The sequence below is a fragment of the Capra hircus genome, chromosome 5, assembly GCF_001704415.2.
Source record: "Capra hircus breed San Clemente chromosome 5, ASM170441v1, whole genome shotgun sequence".
Lineage (NCBI taxonomy): Eukaryota > Metazoa > Chordata > Mammalia > Artiodactyla > Bovidae > Capra > Capra hircus.
This window is the reverse complement of record NC_030812.1, coordinates 66,642,595-66,658,341: the sequence shown is the minus strand read 5'-3', so window position 1 is coordinate 66,658,341 and position 15,747 is coordinate 66,642,595. Positions and strand designations below refer to the sequence as shown.

General features: G+C 42.1%; 1 protein-coding gene across 4 annotated transcripts in view; it reads right to left on the bottom strand.

The window, feature by feature from the left end:
• Window positions 774-15,747, bottom strand: part of TXNRD1 (thioredoxin reductase 1) — a 96,047-nt gene continuing 81,073 nt past the window's right edge. For all 4 annotated transcript variants that reach the window (XM_005680561.3, XM_018048193.1, XM_005680557.3 and 1 more), the window contains 4 exons: window positions 14,925-15,032; window positions 12,450-12,545; window positions 8,260-8,394; window positions 774-2,650 (listed from right to left, as the gene is read on the bottom strand). In XM_005680561.3, the coding sequence (XP_005680618.1) occupies window positions 2,588-2,650; window positions 8,260-8,394; window positions 12,450-12,545; window positions 14,925-15,032 (402 nt within the window). In that variant the 3' untranslated portion in view covers window positions 774-2,587. The remainder of the gene's footprint in view (window positions 2,651-8,259; window positions 8,395-12,449; window positions 12,546-14,924; window positions 15,033-15,747) is intronic.

The following is a 15,747-nucleotide window of genomic DNA, read 5'->3' as shown; positions in this document are numbered from 1 at the left end:
TCCCTTCCCTGCTTAGGTTTTTCTCCAGGGTACTTAACACCATCTAACATTCAAAACAATTGACCTATTTAGTTATTTTTGCTTGTTTCCTTCTATGTAATTTTTGACGAGGATTACTGATGTTTCTTGTGGACTGCTGAACTCGCCTGCCTAGAACAGTACCTGGTACCTACTATCTGTGGAGGAGATGAAGGAGTAATTGAGTACATTCACCCAACCCTACCTGACCACACACATCTTCAGAGGTGAGATCTGTTTGTTTTGGTCCAAGTTCTCTAGATAAAGTGGACCAGTAGGGGATGGGCAGGTAGATAGATACAGGTAATAGATTCATTATAAAGAACTGGCTGGTGCAAATATGTGCGTGCTAAGTGCCAAGTTGCTTCAGTCATGTCCTTTTGTGACCTGCTAGGCTCCTCTGTCCAGGGGATTCTCCAGGCAAGAATACTGGAGTAAGTTGCCATGCCCTTCTCCAGGGGATCTTCCTGGTCCAGGGATCGAATCTGGGTCTCCCACACTGCAGGCAGATTCTTTACCACTGAGCCCCTGGGGAAGCCCCAAGTATGGAGGCTGAGAAGTCTCACACGCTACCTGCCAAGGGGTCAACAAGACTAAAATATGAACCTCAGCATATCGACCAGGCAGGCCTGGCAGTGCGGCATCAATGAAACTGAGCACCGAATTCTAAGCACCACCAACATGAGCCCTGACATCCATTCAGTTCTCAGGCAAACGAGCCCGGGACTACCATTCAGTAAGAAGGCACAACACAGTGGATATTAATACCTTTTAATGTTTCACATTGCTTTTTTTTCTTCCAGAAGATTTATAACAAAAATACATGGAATTTAATGAGTTTCAATACACACGGGCGATTACAGAGACAAGTCTGTAAGGTGGGACTCTTCTCGTGGGGGCAGAATATTCCATTCCACGAAGAAGACAGAATCACAACATGATTAGGCTTGATCACCCTGTACTGCCTGTGTTCTAGTTTCAGAAATTGGCAGACTTGGAGGGGAAAATAAAAAATTAAAAAAATAATAAATAAAACCGAACACAGTCAGCTGCCTCAATTCCCCTCTCTTTTTCCTTTTCCCTTCTCTCCACATAACCAGATGGGGTGGGCTGAGGCAGGGCCGTGGGACAGGCGAGGTCAGGGGCCCTGCTGACCGAATGCTGGGCAGACACCGAGTTCCCTGAGGTGATCGAGAAATGTACTTTGAATCGACCGCTCAGTGTTGTGGCTGAGAAACACACACAGAGGGAAGACCCAAAAAGAGGGCTGGGGGGCTACAAGAACTGCTGGTGGGAGGCCTGCCATCCACAGCATGTTTAACATCCTACTTCTGTAGAGGGGAAACGGCCTAGATATAATGCATTGTCAGTAGCTGTAGCTGGAAATCTCTAACTGCAGGGTTAATACCTCTTTGTGATAATCCGAGTTCGAATGCCAGCAGAGCATAAACACTTCTGCCCAAATTCCACCAAATACGGTCAATAGAAAAAGTCAAAACCACTTGGTTTTTAAATGAAAATCCTTCACATCCACCTGTGTTCAAAAATAATAAATTATGATATTAACAGCTTCCTTTTAAAAACAAAGCAATTACCACAAGAGTTAAATTGTCAAGTGTAGAAACCTTTTTTTTCCTATGAATGTAGTTCTCAAAGGGATAGATACCTAGCACACATGAAAAATAAAGCTCTGGTATCTTGTGATTTCAGCTTAAAGCAAAAGCTACTCCCCAAAACAGTTTTAAACAAGCGCTAAATGTTTTCCATTGCAACAGATCTCAGCTCACTTAGACCAGCACACAACAGGCTAAATAAAGACGTCTTTTGTTTTTCCCCTTTTCAGGTATACATCTGCCTCCGTGATGAAGAACGTGGAAACCACACTGCACTAGCGAGTCCTCTGCGGTGGAGACTCCTTCAGATAGGCTGGCCAGGTAACCACTGCCTTTTCCAAACAGAACTAAAAACAATCACCAGTGGTGTGGCATGTGAGCAAACTGGCCAACCATGCTTCCCTGGTTCTGGGAGGAGACTTGGGCCACAGGGCGGTCTCTCCCGGGACAAGCCTGGGAGCTTCCCCATGCTTTCCCGGCGGTGAGTCGCTTGTATTTGCACATGGTAGCCATGACCTGCTTTGGGACCAAAATTGTTTGCTATCATCTCTAGTATCACTAACACCGAGGAGAAAAAGTGAAAAAAGAACCAACATTAGAAAGCTTGACGGTGAACGTAAGAAAACCCACAAAGGAAAGGCCAAGAGAAAACTGCTTTGACGGTTCCATCACCACCCACCGCGAGGGGCTTGGGGCTGGTGACTTCATGGACGCATCACTCTGATGCTCTGCCAAAAGCCAGTTTTGAGTACATCACAGTAACCCCAATGCAAATGCTGCCTGCCTTCCACGAATCACCTCCCACCCGTGAGATCCAAGGGGGCCTCGGGGAGTGTAAGCACGGACACGCAGGTGCCAAACCCGAGAGCCTTTCGCAGCACTTCGCCTTGGACTTGGGCAAGAAACACATCAGTGGTTTGGAGTCTAGGCGGCAGCATCTACACTGGGGCTTAACCTCAGCAACCGGTCTGGAGGATGTTTCCCCCGGAGCGCTTGGTCACCGACAGAGTCGTGAACACCTGCAGGGGTGGAAACAACATGAGAGTTTCAGACACTGGGACGAAAGTTAGCAGAGCAGTTGAGATAACACCATATGTACAAAGGATGACTTGGCCGAGTACTTAAAATGTGTACAACAGAGGATAATACGACCAACGTAAGCATTTCACCAAGGTAAAGCAGAGAAAATGTAGGCTCTATCTAATAAAGCACTTATTATTAGCATGTGATTTATGAAGTGATTAAAACAATCTCCCTGGTTGCTTATTAATTCTAAAAGAAACGCGCCATGGAATATTCTGGATACACAGAAGGGAATAAAGTGTACTATTCCAAATACCCTTGTGCCCAGCTCAGACAGCCTCATAATGTGGTTAGAACTCTGTGTGTGTCCCCCGCTCCTGAGCTGATCCTCTCTCCCTTTACACACTCTTATCATGATCTCCTTCAGTCGACTACTCCCTTTCAGGCAGGTTGAATCAGCTGGAGAGATCCGTTGAAGCTGGGCCTCTCCAGCCACCGTCTCTCCTGAGCTCCAAGACAGTAAGACCGGACCCACACCTCTTCAGACTTAACTCTGTCCAGCACTGACCCTGTCTTCACTTAACCCAGCTCCTCCCAGTGATCGGCATCACCACTACTTGGCTGCTCAGGCCATGAGCTTGGAATTGATTCTTAATTCCTCTGTTTCCACCACTGTTGATATATCATCATTTAGTAAGTCTTAGGTATCTTGCTTCTCTTCTGTCAAATCTGATCCTTCTTCATGTTAACACTACTGTGATCATTTTGTTTCCAAAACAGATGGTGCCTTCACCTCCCTGTGATGACCCTATATGGACACGTCATACATTCCTGCCCTACTGGACATGGATGTCAGGGACAGGGGCTTGCTCTGGCCAAGGAGGGGAAGTGGAAAGCATCACTTGGGAACACAAGCCCTGAGCACCAAGGTGCTCTTCCTGCACCTCCTGTCTCTCTGCCATTAAGCCACAGTGGCCCCAGAAGAAGCTGCCCTGTCAGCTGGGTCCTGGAGTGACGACAGCAGGGAGCTGGGCTGCAGCTGATCCATGATGACCTCCAAGCCCCACAAGGCATACAGGAAAAACAAAACCACACCCAAACTGACTATCCATACTGCTCAGGCATAAAAACAAAGTAATTTTGTGTTTAGCAATGTGGGAGACCTGGGTTCGATCCCTGGGTTGGGAAGATCCCCTGGAGAAGGGAAAGGCTACCCACTCCAGTACTGTGGCCTGGAGAATTCCATGGACTGTATAGTCCATAGGGTCACAAAGAGTTGGACACGACTGAGCGACTTTCACTTCACTTCACTTCAGCGAGCCAGTGAGTGTCTCACTGAGACAAGAAGCCATGGCCTATTTGGGAGAGCCCCAGTGGAAGCAAGACTTATTGTCAGCATACCTGGACACCCTCTTTGGTCAGCTGCATCTTTGATTTTCAAGAAATATTTGGTTTCCTGATTTTTAATACAAAGAGGAAAGCACAAGAAATTGAGGCCGTTTTGACTTCTACAGGTCAAAACAATAGGAATCAGCATCAAAAATACTTGTGAATAAGAGGGGAAAACAATTCTGTGTAAAGGAGGAACAATACTGAGAAAAATCCTTAGTCTATTTAACCTTAAAGCAGTGACAAAGCCTTTTTTCCCCCTCTATGCCAATTTATCAGCAGCACTGCAAAAAAAGTCAGACCCAAGTAATAATGGCTAGTAAAACATTTAAAGCATGAACCCAGAAGAAAATGTGAGAACAATTCACATTCCCAAAAATAATAATTATAAGAAGTTCATCCTTATTAACAAAGATATGTGAAAAGGCTTGAAACAGTCCTTTCTTTTGAACTTATTACAGAAAAAGTTGCACTGAATTTTGCAATATTTTCATGAGCACTCAAATTCAAAGCTGATGGCACTATAAACTAGTACAACTATTTTTTGAAGAGCAATATAACTCCTTTGTTTAAAAAAAATGTGTGACTGTGGATGAGATCAGCAAGATAATATGCAATAATGAAAATAGCTGTGTTCAAATGCTGGTATTACAGGCAATTTAAAATACCATCAAACATGCTCTCTTTCCAATTTTCTAAAGAAAGAAAAATAATGAGCAAGGGAATACATTAAAGCCAATTTCATGCTTGTGAATTTGTAAGCTTATGTTTTATTCCTCAGGAATTAATTTAGAAATAGAACTTGTAGGATGTGTGGATAAAAAACTGCTGCTAAGTCGCTTCAGTCATGTCTGACTCTGTGCGACCCTGTAGACGGCAGCCTACCGGGCTCCTCTGTCCCTAGGATTCTCCAGGCAAGAACGCTGGAGTGGGGTGCCATTTCCTTCTCCAATGCATGAAAGTGAAAAGTGAAAGTGAAGTCGCTCAGTTGTGTCTGATTCTTTGCAACTCCATGGACTGCAGCCTACCAGGCTCCTCCATCCATGGGAGTTTCCAGGCAAGAGTACTGGAGTGGGTTGCCATTACCTTCTCCAAGGATAAAAAACTAAACCCATCAAAAATGGAAAGAAACGAAGGGGGAAAGAAAGAGCTCTTATCTATTTCTCTTCTACTGGAAACATGTTAAAGACACGGAGGAAGCCAAACTGCCATTGCTGGTTAGTCTATACGGAAAAAAACAAACAGGGTCAATTCCTACATGGATCTTATACGCACAGACCTGATTTACAATTGTCCTAAAAATATACTTGAAAAAAACGAGCAGAGGCAGCTTCTTGATCCCAGGACAAAGAACACTCTAACAAAAGGGTAAATAAACACTATGGGAGGCATGTACGTCTCTTACCCAGCCAACCCCTCCGAGCCTTACAAGATCCCCCCACCCCATCCACTGTAGACTGGGATTCTGTTGACTATTAATGAAACAAAACTTTCGATGTCTGGCACTAAAATTCATTTAAGACATTTCACAGGTCTTGTCTCTGATGCTCCTTCTTCTTAAGCCATTATTTTTTCTTTACAGATAAACTTAATTAGTTGAAACTACTACTCAAAATCACATGTGATCAGTTTCTTCAATTATTACTGCTCAGATGTCCAGGATAAATAACCATCACACCAACCTCAAACTGAATAACGCTCGTGCGTCACTGACACCTCAGACCTTGAGAATTCCTCTCTCACCAACACCGCGGGGCTTTCATCAAAACACCAGTAGTCTCTCCTCCTCCCACAGCGACTCCAGAAGGAAACCCCGTGGAAACTATTTTCCTCCAAAAAAGCAAAGCCTCCACCGAGGAATACGTCAGCTCCTATAGGGAACTACTTCGGAGCCAAAGGCTGTGCAATCACCCAGGTTCTTTTATTGAAATGGTACAAACCACCCACAGCTGGTGTGGCACTGCGATAGCAGTCCTGAGGGCCTTCAGGTCCCCGAATAAACCATGATCTCTGCCACACAGGGTTCTCGTACTTGGTGCTACCTCGGACTGGCTGACACGAATGCATGCTTCTCCTCTTGTGCGGGAACTGCCCCCAACGCCACGGTGCACTTGTCCTGAGCCCCCACCACCCAGATGTGTGCCCGGCCCTTCCCTCACCCGCCTGGCTGCTCTGACTCAAACCCCTGCTGCTCGCCAGCACCCAGCACGGAGCTAGGCACACAGCTGCACAACAAATGCACTCAGAGGGAGACAGCGGCAGCCAGTTTTTAAATCTCATTAATCAGTTGCCTCCGTGGAAACAAGACAAAGAGAAAAGCGCTATGAAAAGAGCGAATGTTCACCTCTGAGCTTCAAAGTCATACGAGAAACAGCAGATGGAGACGCACAGCGGCACACGCTTCAGGAGGGTTTCCAGCATGCCAGGTGCAGCGCGGGCAGAGGCCTCCGGCTGACCTCTCCGCGGGCCTGGACTTCAGGGGGACGCCTGCCTTCTCCACTGCACCTCTCTGCCCAGCTGGCAGTCAGCCTGCAGACAGTGCCGCGTGCTGCCACTGGGTCATGACATGACACGACACAACCAGGGAGGCAGCAGGAGCCACGCTCACGTCAGCCTTTAACCAGTCTGCTGAGAACCACGTTCAGATTAAAGAACTAAACGCTCGCATAGCCAAGTTGGGAAGGGATGTCTTTATCCTGGTTGAGGATGACTGCTGTTTTAAAGTATCCGAGACTTTAACCATACCCACCGTTGTGGGTTGAATAAAGTCCTCCAGAAAGAGAAGCTCAAGTCCTAGGCCTCAGTGCCTGTGAATGTCGTGACTTTGGTTAGAAACAGGGTCTTTACAGATGTAACGAAGTGAAAACGAAACCATGCTGGATCAGCAGGGCCCTAATCCACACCCTTACAGTAGGAGGGAAATCTGGACCCAGACACACAGCAGGTAAGGCCACATGAAGCCAGAGGCAGAGGATATAAAGGCAAGGAAGGCCTCGTCTCCAGGGGCCCTGGAGGGAGCATGGCCCTGCTTTCAGACCCTGGCCTCCAGCACTCTCATAGAAGACATTTCTGCTGTTTTTAAACACCTAAGTTGCAACGGTGCGTTATGTCAGCCCCAAGAATCCAACACACTGTTTTTGAAAAAGAATGACAATAACTGGCTCCTCTCCTTCCCTAGACAGTCTTAGTCATGACACTGAATAAAAGATACACTGCACAATCTTCAAGAGCTTTTAAAAATCTATTCTCTTTTCTATTTTTATGTATCATTTTTCAAAATTCAGTTTTACTTCACAAAAACAAGTTTTCAAAAACAAAACAACAAATAAAACCCAGAACAAAACAACATATACAAAGTTCTCTGACCTGGTCACTAAACAGGCGCATATTAGTATAGAGGAAGACACTCAGGGAAAAGACAGAGCAAAAGGAAACGAGAACATCCTTCCAGGCTGCACTTCTCAGCTCCGTTCCTAAGCCTTTTGATGTGTACCTCCCCCGGCCTCCAGGTTCTCCAGTGGACGCATGCCTGGCCTACAAGCCCTACTTAGTGGCAGCGCGGTAAGTAACTGGCCCATGGATGAGCACTGACGGGTGTGGAGAAACGCTGACACCCGGAGGCCCCGCTGGGAAGCTTCCAGCTCTGCTGTCATTGGCTTGATCTTTCTTTCACAAGCTTCGCTTTCTCATCCTTTGACACTAAAAGCTAACAAGGGAGACGACATCATTAGCCTGCAGGTAGCTCAGGGATAACTAGCACTGACGCTCGTTTTGAGTACGAATGTCATCATCAGCTGATCGCCATGAAAATAATTTATGACACATGATAAACGATTTGAAGCATATCCGTATAAATCACTCTCATCATTTTTACTATTCAGCAGCACGACAGTACTATCTAGTGGGCTTTCCAGGTGGTGTAGTGGTAAAGAATCCGCCTGCCAATGTAGGAGACACAAGAGGCTCGGGTCCGATCCCTAGATCGGGAAGATCCCCTAGAGTAGGAAATGGTAACCCACTCCAGTATTCTTGCCTGGAGGATCCCACTGTCAGAGAAGCCTGGTGGGCTACAGCCCATGGGGGTCACAAAGAGTCAGACATGACTGAGCACACACAGACAGGCACTATCTAGCCTTAATTGAAAGTGTGGAGAAAATATAATAATAAGAAAGTGTGGAGAAAACATAATAATAATAAAGAAACTGTAGAGACGCACCTCTGCGCAAACAGGGTGGATCCCGATGGTGCTGTCCAGCTGGTCCTTGGTCAGCCCACATTTGAGTGCCGCTGCGAACCCCTGGGTCACCTCTCCAGCATTCGGACCCAGTAGGTGAAAGCCCACAACACGTTCCTAAGATACAAAAAAGTGATACGATTATGTAGAATTTTCCCTCCTTAACAGCCTGGAATATTTTTCCAGTCTAACCTAAAAAAAAACCCATTCAGAAATACTGATGCTTGCTGCTGAAAACTGTGTAGGCTGAAGGTACTGCAACACGGGCTAATACAGAACTGTGGTCACATTAAGCAAGAAGGAAGAGAAGGAACCAGCCATTGGTGATGATGAGGAAGAACACTTTGCAAAAGCAAAAATGTGTGCAACCCCGTAAGCACCAAAATGTTCTGGAAAGCGTTTTCAAAGGGCTGTTGGAAAGTGTTTTCAAAGGGCTGTCCAGTGGTCCCCTCATCTCTATCTGGTTGTCTCAAAGCTCCACCTGTGGTAGCTCAAACATTTAAGAGCAGCCATTCAAATTAAAAAACCATTTAAACTGAAGTTTGGGGAGTAGACAGAAGAACCTGAGAGCCTTCCAATGTGAAAACATTTTTGAAAGCAAGAGAAAAATATTTGGCAATTCTGAAATACCTGTGTGAGAATCATTTTGAATAAATGCTAAATCCAAACTCAGGCTACCCCTGCCAAGAGCAGGGAAACCTGTTGCATTCTACTGTGCAGACTTTCCAAGCTCTGGGCTGGCCCATCCAATCCAACCCTCTTGTAACAGATGAGGCAGCTCAGGCAATGAGGTGCAGAGCCTTATCTGATGTTCAATGGCTCCCTGAAAACAGTCAGGAACAGCCTTCTGTATGTAATCCACTTCATGTTAAGACTCTTGCTTTATTCATTTTGGCAATTAGGGGTTGTGCATATGGATAAATAAAGCACAAAATACACTAGCTCTTAAAATACACTAGATTTAAATGCAATAATATGGATAGATCTCAAAAAGCGAGATTAAAAAGGAAAAGGTACAGGCTTCTATTTAGCTGAGGATACCACCTTTCTTTAAACCATGATGTATGATGTTTACAGGACATAATAAGCAGCAAATATATAAAAGTATGAACAGTATGTCTCATAAAAGTATGAGACAGCCCAACGTGAGGAGAGTATGGCCTCTGAGGCAGGGAAGGAATGAGGGTGGAGGACCAAGAAGAAACGTGAAAGATGATTAGGCTAGAGGTTAACAGCATGGATTCTAGTTGCCTTGAACTGAATTCCAGCTCCTAGCACAATTAACTTCCACACTTCAGCTTCCTTGTCTATAAAATGGGGATAACAATAGCACAGTATCTCACAGGATTACACAAGGATTAAAGAAGTTAGTACATGTAGATCATTAAGTAATGGCTGACACATTTTACATGTTCAATAAGTAAATACAGCCTATTATAAACTGTGAGCTTCCCCAGTGGCTCAGGGGTAAAGAATCTGCCTGCCAAGGCAGGAGATCAGAGTTTGATCCCTGGGTGGGGAAGTTCCCCTGGAGGAGGAAATGGCAACCCATTCCAATATTCTTGCCTAAAAAATTCCATGGACAGAGGAGCCTGGCAGGCTATAGTCCATGGGGTCGCAAAGAGTAGGACATGACTGAGCACATACGCGTTACGAACTGCCTCTGTGATGTAAATGTCTGTCTCTCATAAGAGAAGCTCTGGGCAAATACACCAACATGTTAATAGTCAGAGTCTGCAGTAGGTACTTGCCCTATTCCTTTCTGCAAATTTCAAATACACTGTGTATAAAAAGTATAGCATACAAAAAGAATAAAAGCCTAGCAAGCAAGTACTATTTAAAACCAAGCACATTCAGTCACTGTGAAGTGACCGAACTAAAAATGAATACAGCCTGCCCCAAGGATGGTCAAAAACCAGAAGCAAGCTTTTATATAAGATGGCTTATGACAAAAGAGCAATGCAAAGTATTCATCTCTTGTAATACTGTCTTTGTTTATGAAAATAATTGACAGCAATACCATCCAACAACAATACCATCCTCAGTTATTTTAATTAAAATGAGTTGTCACTGGTAGTGTAAGTTATTTTTCATATTATATAAAAAAAATGCCATTTGAACAAATGTCACAGCAGTAAAAGAAAAAAAAGAACAGGAGAACTGAGTACAGCTAAAATAGATTTGCTTGATATAAAGGAAACTTTTGAGGTTTCACCGACTGCTGTATGCAAATGAAGCATCTTCTACCAGATGTCAGACTGCCAGCGTGAATGTATGGCATTCTCTCCTTTTGACTGTAGCAGCATGGTATCTAATGCATACTCATACAAATGACCTTATTAAAACTATATCTAAAAAGACAAAACTCTACATAAAACTGTTCTCTATGTCAATCCTGTATAGCTTGCTAGAGGTAATCCTAGTATGTCCATTTATTAAATGCATCTATTGATGACGTTTTTTTGCACCGAATCCAGGTTTTCCTAGAACTCTGCGCTCTGCAAAAAAGCAATCTGCAACTGTGCTACTGTGTAAAGCAGTAGTTACTAAGCCAATACATCACTTCGTGTCTGACTCTGTGCAACCCCATAGACGGCAGCCCACCAGGCTCCCCCGTCCCTGGGATTCTCCAGGCAAGAACACTGGAGTGGGTCGCCATTTCCTTCTCCAAAGCGTGAAAGTGAAGTCACTCAGTCGTGTCCAACCCTCAGCGACCCCATGGACTGCAGCCTTCCAGGCTCATCTGTCCATGGGATTTTCCAGGCAAAAGTACTGGAGTGGGGTGCCATTGCCTTCTCTGAATAAATCACTTAATTATACTCAAATCCTAAAATGAAAAAAATTAATTTATTAGGCTATTAACATATGAATTCTTTTAGTGGTTTATATTTTTACTGGGGATACTTTTTGAAAAATAAGAGATCTCAACTAAGTTAAAAATTTACCAATTCTCGTTAAGATTCAACCCACAAAGGTAAGAGAGATCAAGAGGTACAGACTTCCAGTTACAAAATAAATAAGTCACCATACAGTCATGTACAGTGTAGGGAATACAGTCAGTAATTATGTAATAAATTTGAATGGTGACAGATGGTAACTAGATGATCATTTGAAATGCAAAGAAATATCAAATAATCAAACCTTTGTGTTCTACACCAGGACTTAACACAGTGCTATGAGTCATTAATACTTTGAAAACAAGCTCACAAAAAGAGATCAGATTTGTGGTTACCAGAGGTAGGGGATGCGGGAAGGGAGAAATGGATCAACCTAGTCGAAAGGTACAAAATTCCAATTATAAGACTAAAGAAACACTCGAGGTATAACGTGTGTACATGAGTGCTCAATCGTGTCCAACTCTTGCCACTCCGTGGACTGTACAGCCCACCAGGCTCCTCCACCCATGGGATTTCCCAGGCAAGAATAAAGGAGTGGGTTGCCATTTCTTTCTCCAGGGGACCTTCCTGACCCAGGGATCAAACTCACATCTCCTGCAATGGCTGACAGAGTCTTTACCACTGAGCCACCTGGGAAGCCCCAGTGGTGTAATGTGTAGCAGGATAATATAACTAACACTGCTGCCAGTTAGATATGAAAGTTGTTAAGAGAGTAAATCCTGAGTTCTCATCACACACACGGAACACTTACAGAGCATGTGCACAGACATACACTTGTCCCGGGTGACAATACAGAAAATGGGGGCAGCAGTCAGAAAAGTCTGAAAACCAATCATCCCTTTGTAGGTATGGAAACAAAGCCTGCGAGGTCAGGGGGTTTATCCTTAGGTCTTTGTTACTAGTTGTTACACAAAGCAGCAAGCAATGAAATCTTAAATCAGAACCCAATTAAGATTTCCCCCATTCCAGCTTTCTCACTAGTGCTGGCTGCTTAGCATACGAACTTGGGTTACTCCTTTCTTGTTCTGTCATTATTTTTAGATAGTCAATGGCTTCATTGGTTCTGACTGACTGCCCACAACACATTCATGCAGAGGGGAGTCAGGCCATGTGTGTCATCATGGGCCTCACCCTAGTGTAACGTCCACACAGCTGGGGAGACTCACAGGTGAATTACTAAAAGAATGCAATGTGTGTATCATGTGATCAAAACAGAGCTGCATAGTAAAAATAAAATGAAATCAGCAGAAAGGAGTAAATATGAATAGCACTTACATTGTCTTTGATATTGCAGACTACTTTTGCATAACATTTGTTGTTATCTCTTGATGGAATCGTCCATTCCAATGGCCAAAAGTAACTATGGTAAACCTAGCAAGACAGAAGCACAATTTAGACCCATCGTATCAAGAAGTATGTCTGTCAAACATTAGTTGTGGTGTGAAGACAGTGGATGCTCTTTAATATTTAATAATTAGACTTTCATTAAACAAAAAAATTCATGGAACATATAAGAACCTGGTCAGAAGGTAAATAACTTTAAACTCATAGTTGACAACCCTTTTGCCATAATCTCATCCCTTAATTATACTTCAGGCTCCAATGAATCAACCTTATGTAACAACAACAAAGTGCAAGCAAATGAGAGAAAGAAGCCATGTAATTACTTTCCGTCTTGCATTAAAAAAAAGAAACCAACGCTATCTTGTTACCTCAAAAGAATGACAACTATGGGCAAGAAACAAGTAAGGTGCCAGGAACAATTATAGCAATTATCTAGTTCTCTTACTTAATACTTTCAAAGACATCTCCTTCTCTGAAATTATCCACCAAAAGTACCGAAGGAGGGAAGGAAGGAGGGAAAGACGACAGACAGATGAAAGGACACAGGCATCCTTACTGACATTTCATAAACGTACGTCTTGGATGACTAACAGGATTTTTTCTCCTTCAACTGCTAGCCTCGATTCAAAACATACAAGGTTGGCAGGATATTTTAAAAACACACTGATTATCTAAACGTTATATAACATTCTTTTACCTTGTAATATGATATAAATTTTTTTATAAATGTGGGCTACAAAATTGAATGTATAGTATCATAGTATCACGACAAGTACACAGGGGAAAAAATGATTTTAAAAACTACTAACAACAGCTGTGTTATAAACATAAGTCTATGAGTGATTGTTTCCTATTTCCTTTGTATTTTTCAAGATTTCTTCAACTCAAATGCCTTGCCTTTATAATGAAAAATGCCAATTCTAATCAAACACAAAAATTTATCTGAAAAAATACAGAATATTAAGAACCTTAAAATTTAAGTTATATTTTGACACAATATATCCTCATAAAATAATCAGAGAAAGAGACAATGAGTAGCAAAGATGTTCATCATTCTATTCATAATAGTGAAACATTAATCTAATAAAATGGCTCAAAAAATTACTGTATAGTAGCACCCCTGAAAGGAAATATTTCAAGTCATTTTTTAAAATGGTGCTTTTAGAGGGAAATGCTTGTGATCTAATACTAACTGTCAAGTACAACAGAAAATTGTATGTAACTTAATCACACTTTAAAAATTAAGCTATGTATACCAAAACAAAATTATATATATATAAAATACTTAGACTAGAATATGCAAAAATATTAATAGCAATTATCTTTTCATGAATTAAAATTTCCTTTTTTAATATTTTGAAAATTTCCTATGAGTATACTATTCTTATAACCAGAAAAAAATGCTAATAATGCATTACTGATAGATCAATATTACATGTTATTACTAAAATACAGAATAAAAGAAGTTGTCGAGAAGTTTAAAATAGACTTTCATATTACAAAATGTACTCTGATTCACAAATCTGGTCTTTTAGGTTTTACTGCAAACTTTTTTTCCCAAATGATTTGAAACAGCAGACCCTTTGTGTGGCATTATTTGTGTATATAAAAGTAGTTTACTTCATGTGCGGTTCCTTGACATTGGTGGTGGTTTAGTAGCTAAGTCGGGCCCGACTCTAGTGACCCCATAAACTAGACCACCAGGCTCCTCGTCCATGGGATTTCCCAGGCAAGAATACTGGAATAGGTTGCCATTTCCTTCTCCAGGGGATCTTCCTGGCCTAGGAACTGAACCTGGGTCTCCTGTACTGCAGGAAGATTCTTTACCAACTGAGCTACAAGGGAATCCCTTCCTTGACTATATATAGGATAAAGTAACTGGCAACATTAGCTATAAATTAAAGGCTAATGGTAGGAAAAAAAAAGCTAATAGAACAGTAGAAATGTAGGTACTTTTTAGTCTTTTTCCCTGTATTTTTTAACCATATTAATAATAGAAAGAAACCAGTAAAAGTGGTTTTGAAAAACAGAACCAAGAATTACCGAATCAACTGACGAATGGAAGGTAGGTCAGATAACAATATTATATCAACAGCAAACTGTCTAAAAGTAGTAACCATCATGTGCTTAGATAGGAAAATGTCCTTGTTCATGGTATTAAAGCATTTAGGGGTAGAGGGGCATTCAACTTACTCTTAAATGGTTCAGGAAAAAGAAATACACAGATGCATGGAGATAAAGAAGACTATGAAGAGGATAAAACAAATGGGCAAAATGTTACTAATACATGAATCTGGAAAATGGGTATACAAAAGTTCTTTGTACTATTTTTCAGCTTCTCTTTATGCTAGAAATTATTTTAAATTTTGGAGGAAAGAGTAGTAAGTAGTGAAAAGTAAAACTTACCTCAACATTTTCTTCCCCAAATTTCTCCACAGCTTTCTCCTCAGAAAGACCACAAGACCCATATTCCAAAGGAGTGAAAACTGTCGTCGGAACGTTTTCATAGTCGCACTGTTTCAAAACAGAGGAAGGGAGTTATGATAGGAGAGATTATAACTCAAAAGAACATATACTTCAAAAAACTTCAAAATGAGGAGAGAAAAGTAGACTAATAAAAGCCTGCTGTACTGAGAACCATTAACTGATGTGATAATATTTCAGCAGAGGTTTACATTCTGTCAAGAATGTAATGAATTCATGTAGTCATGAATGAGAGACTCATGCGGCTTCTCATCCAGCTACCAACTCACGTTGATAAGCACATGCTTTCTCTCCCTTAAATAAAGCAAAAACAATCCTCATGCACCCAATGTTGAAAGTCTATTACTAATGCAGAAGTTAACAGACTTTACTGGAAAATCAATTAGGTAATACAAATCAAGAGCCATAAAAACATTTAACAGTTTTTGGGCCAATAACCTCACTCTTAGAAATCTATGATAATAATTTAATATATAGAAAAAGCTACATAAATTAACTGAGCAATGTCACAGTTCTCATCAATAGTGGGAATATCAGAGCAGCTTTAAAATTCAAATAAGAAAGTGGTTCTATAGTACATATTCTCAATGCAATCTTATGCAGCCATTAACATGGTAACGAAGACCAAGGAACAAAAGAAGTTCATGATGGGCTTTCCCCTGGTGGCTCAGTGGTAAAGAATCTGCCTACCAATGCAAGAGACACAGGTTTGATCCCTGATCTGGGAAGATCCCACATGCCACAG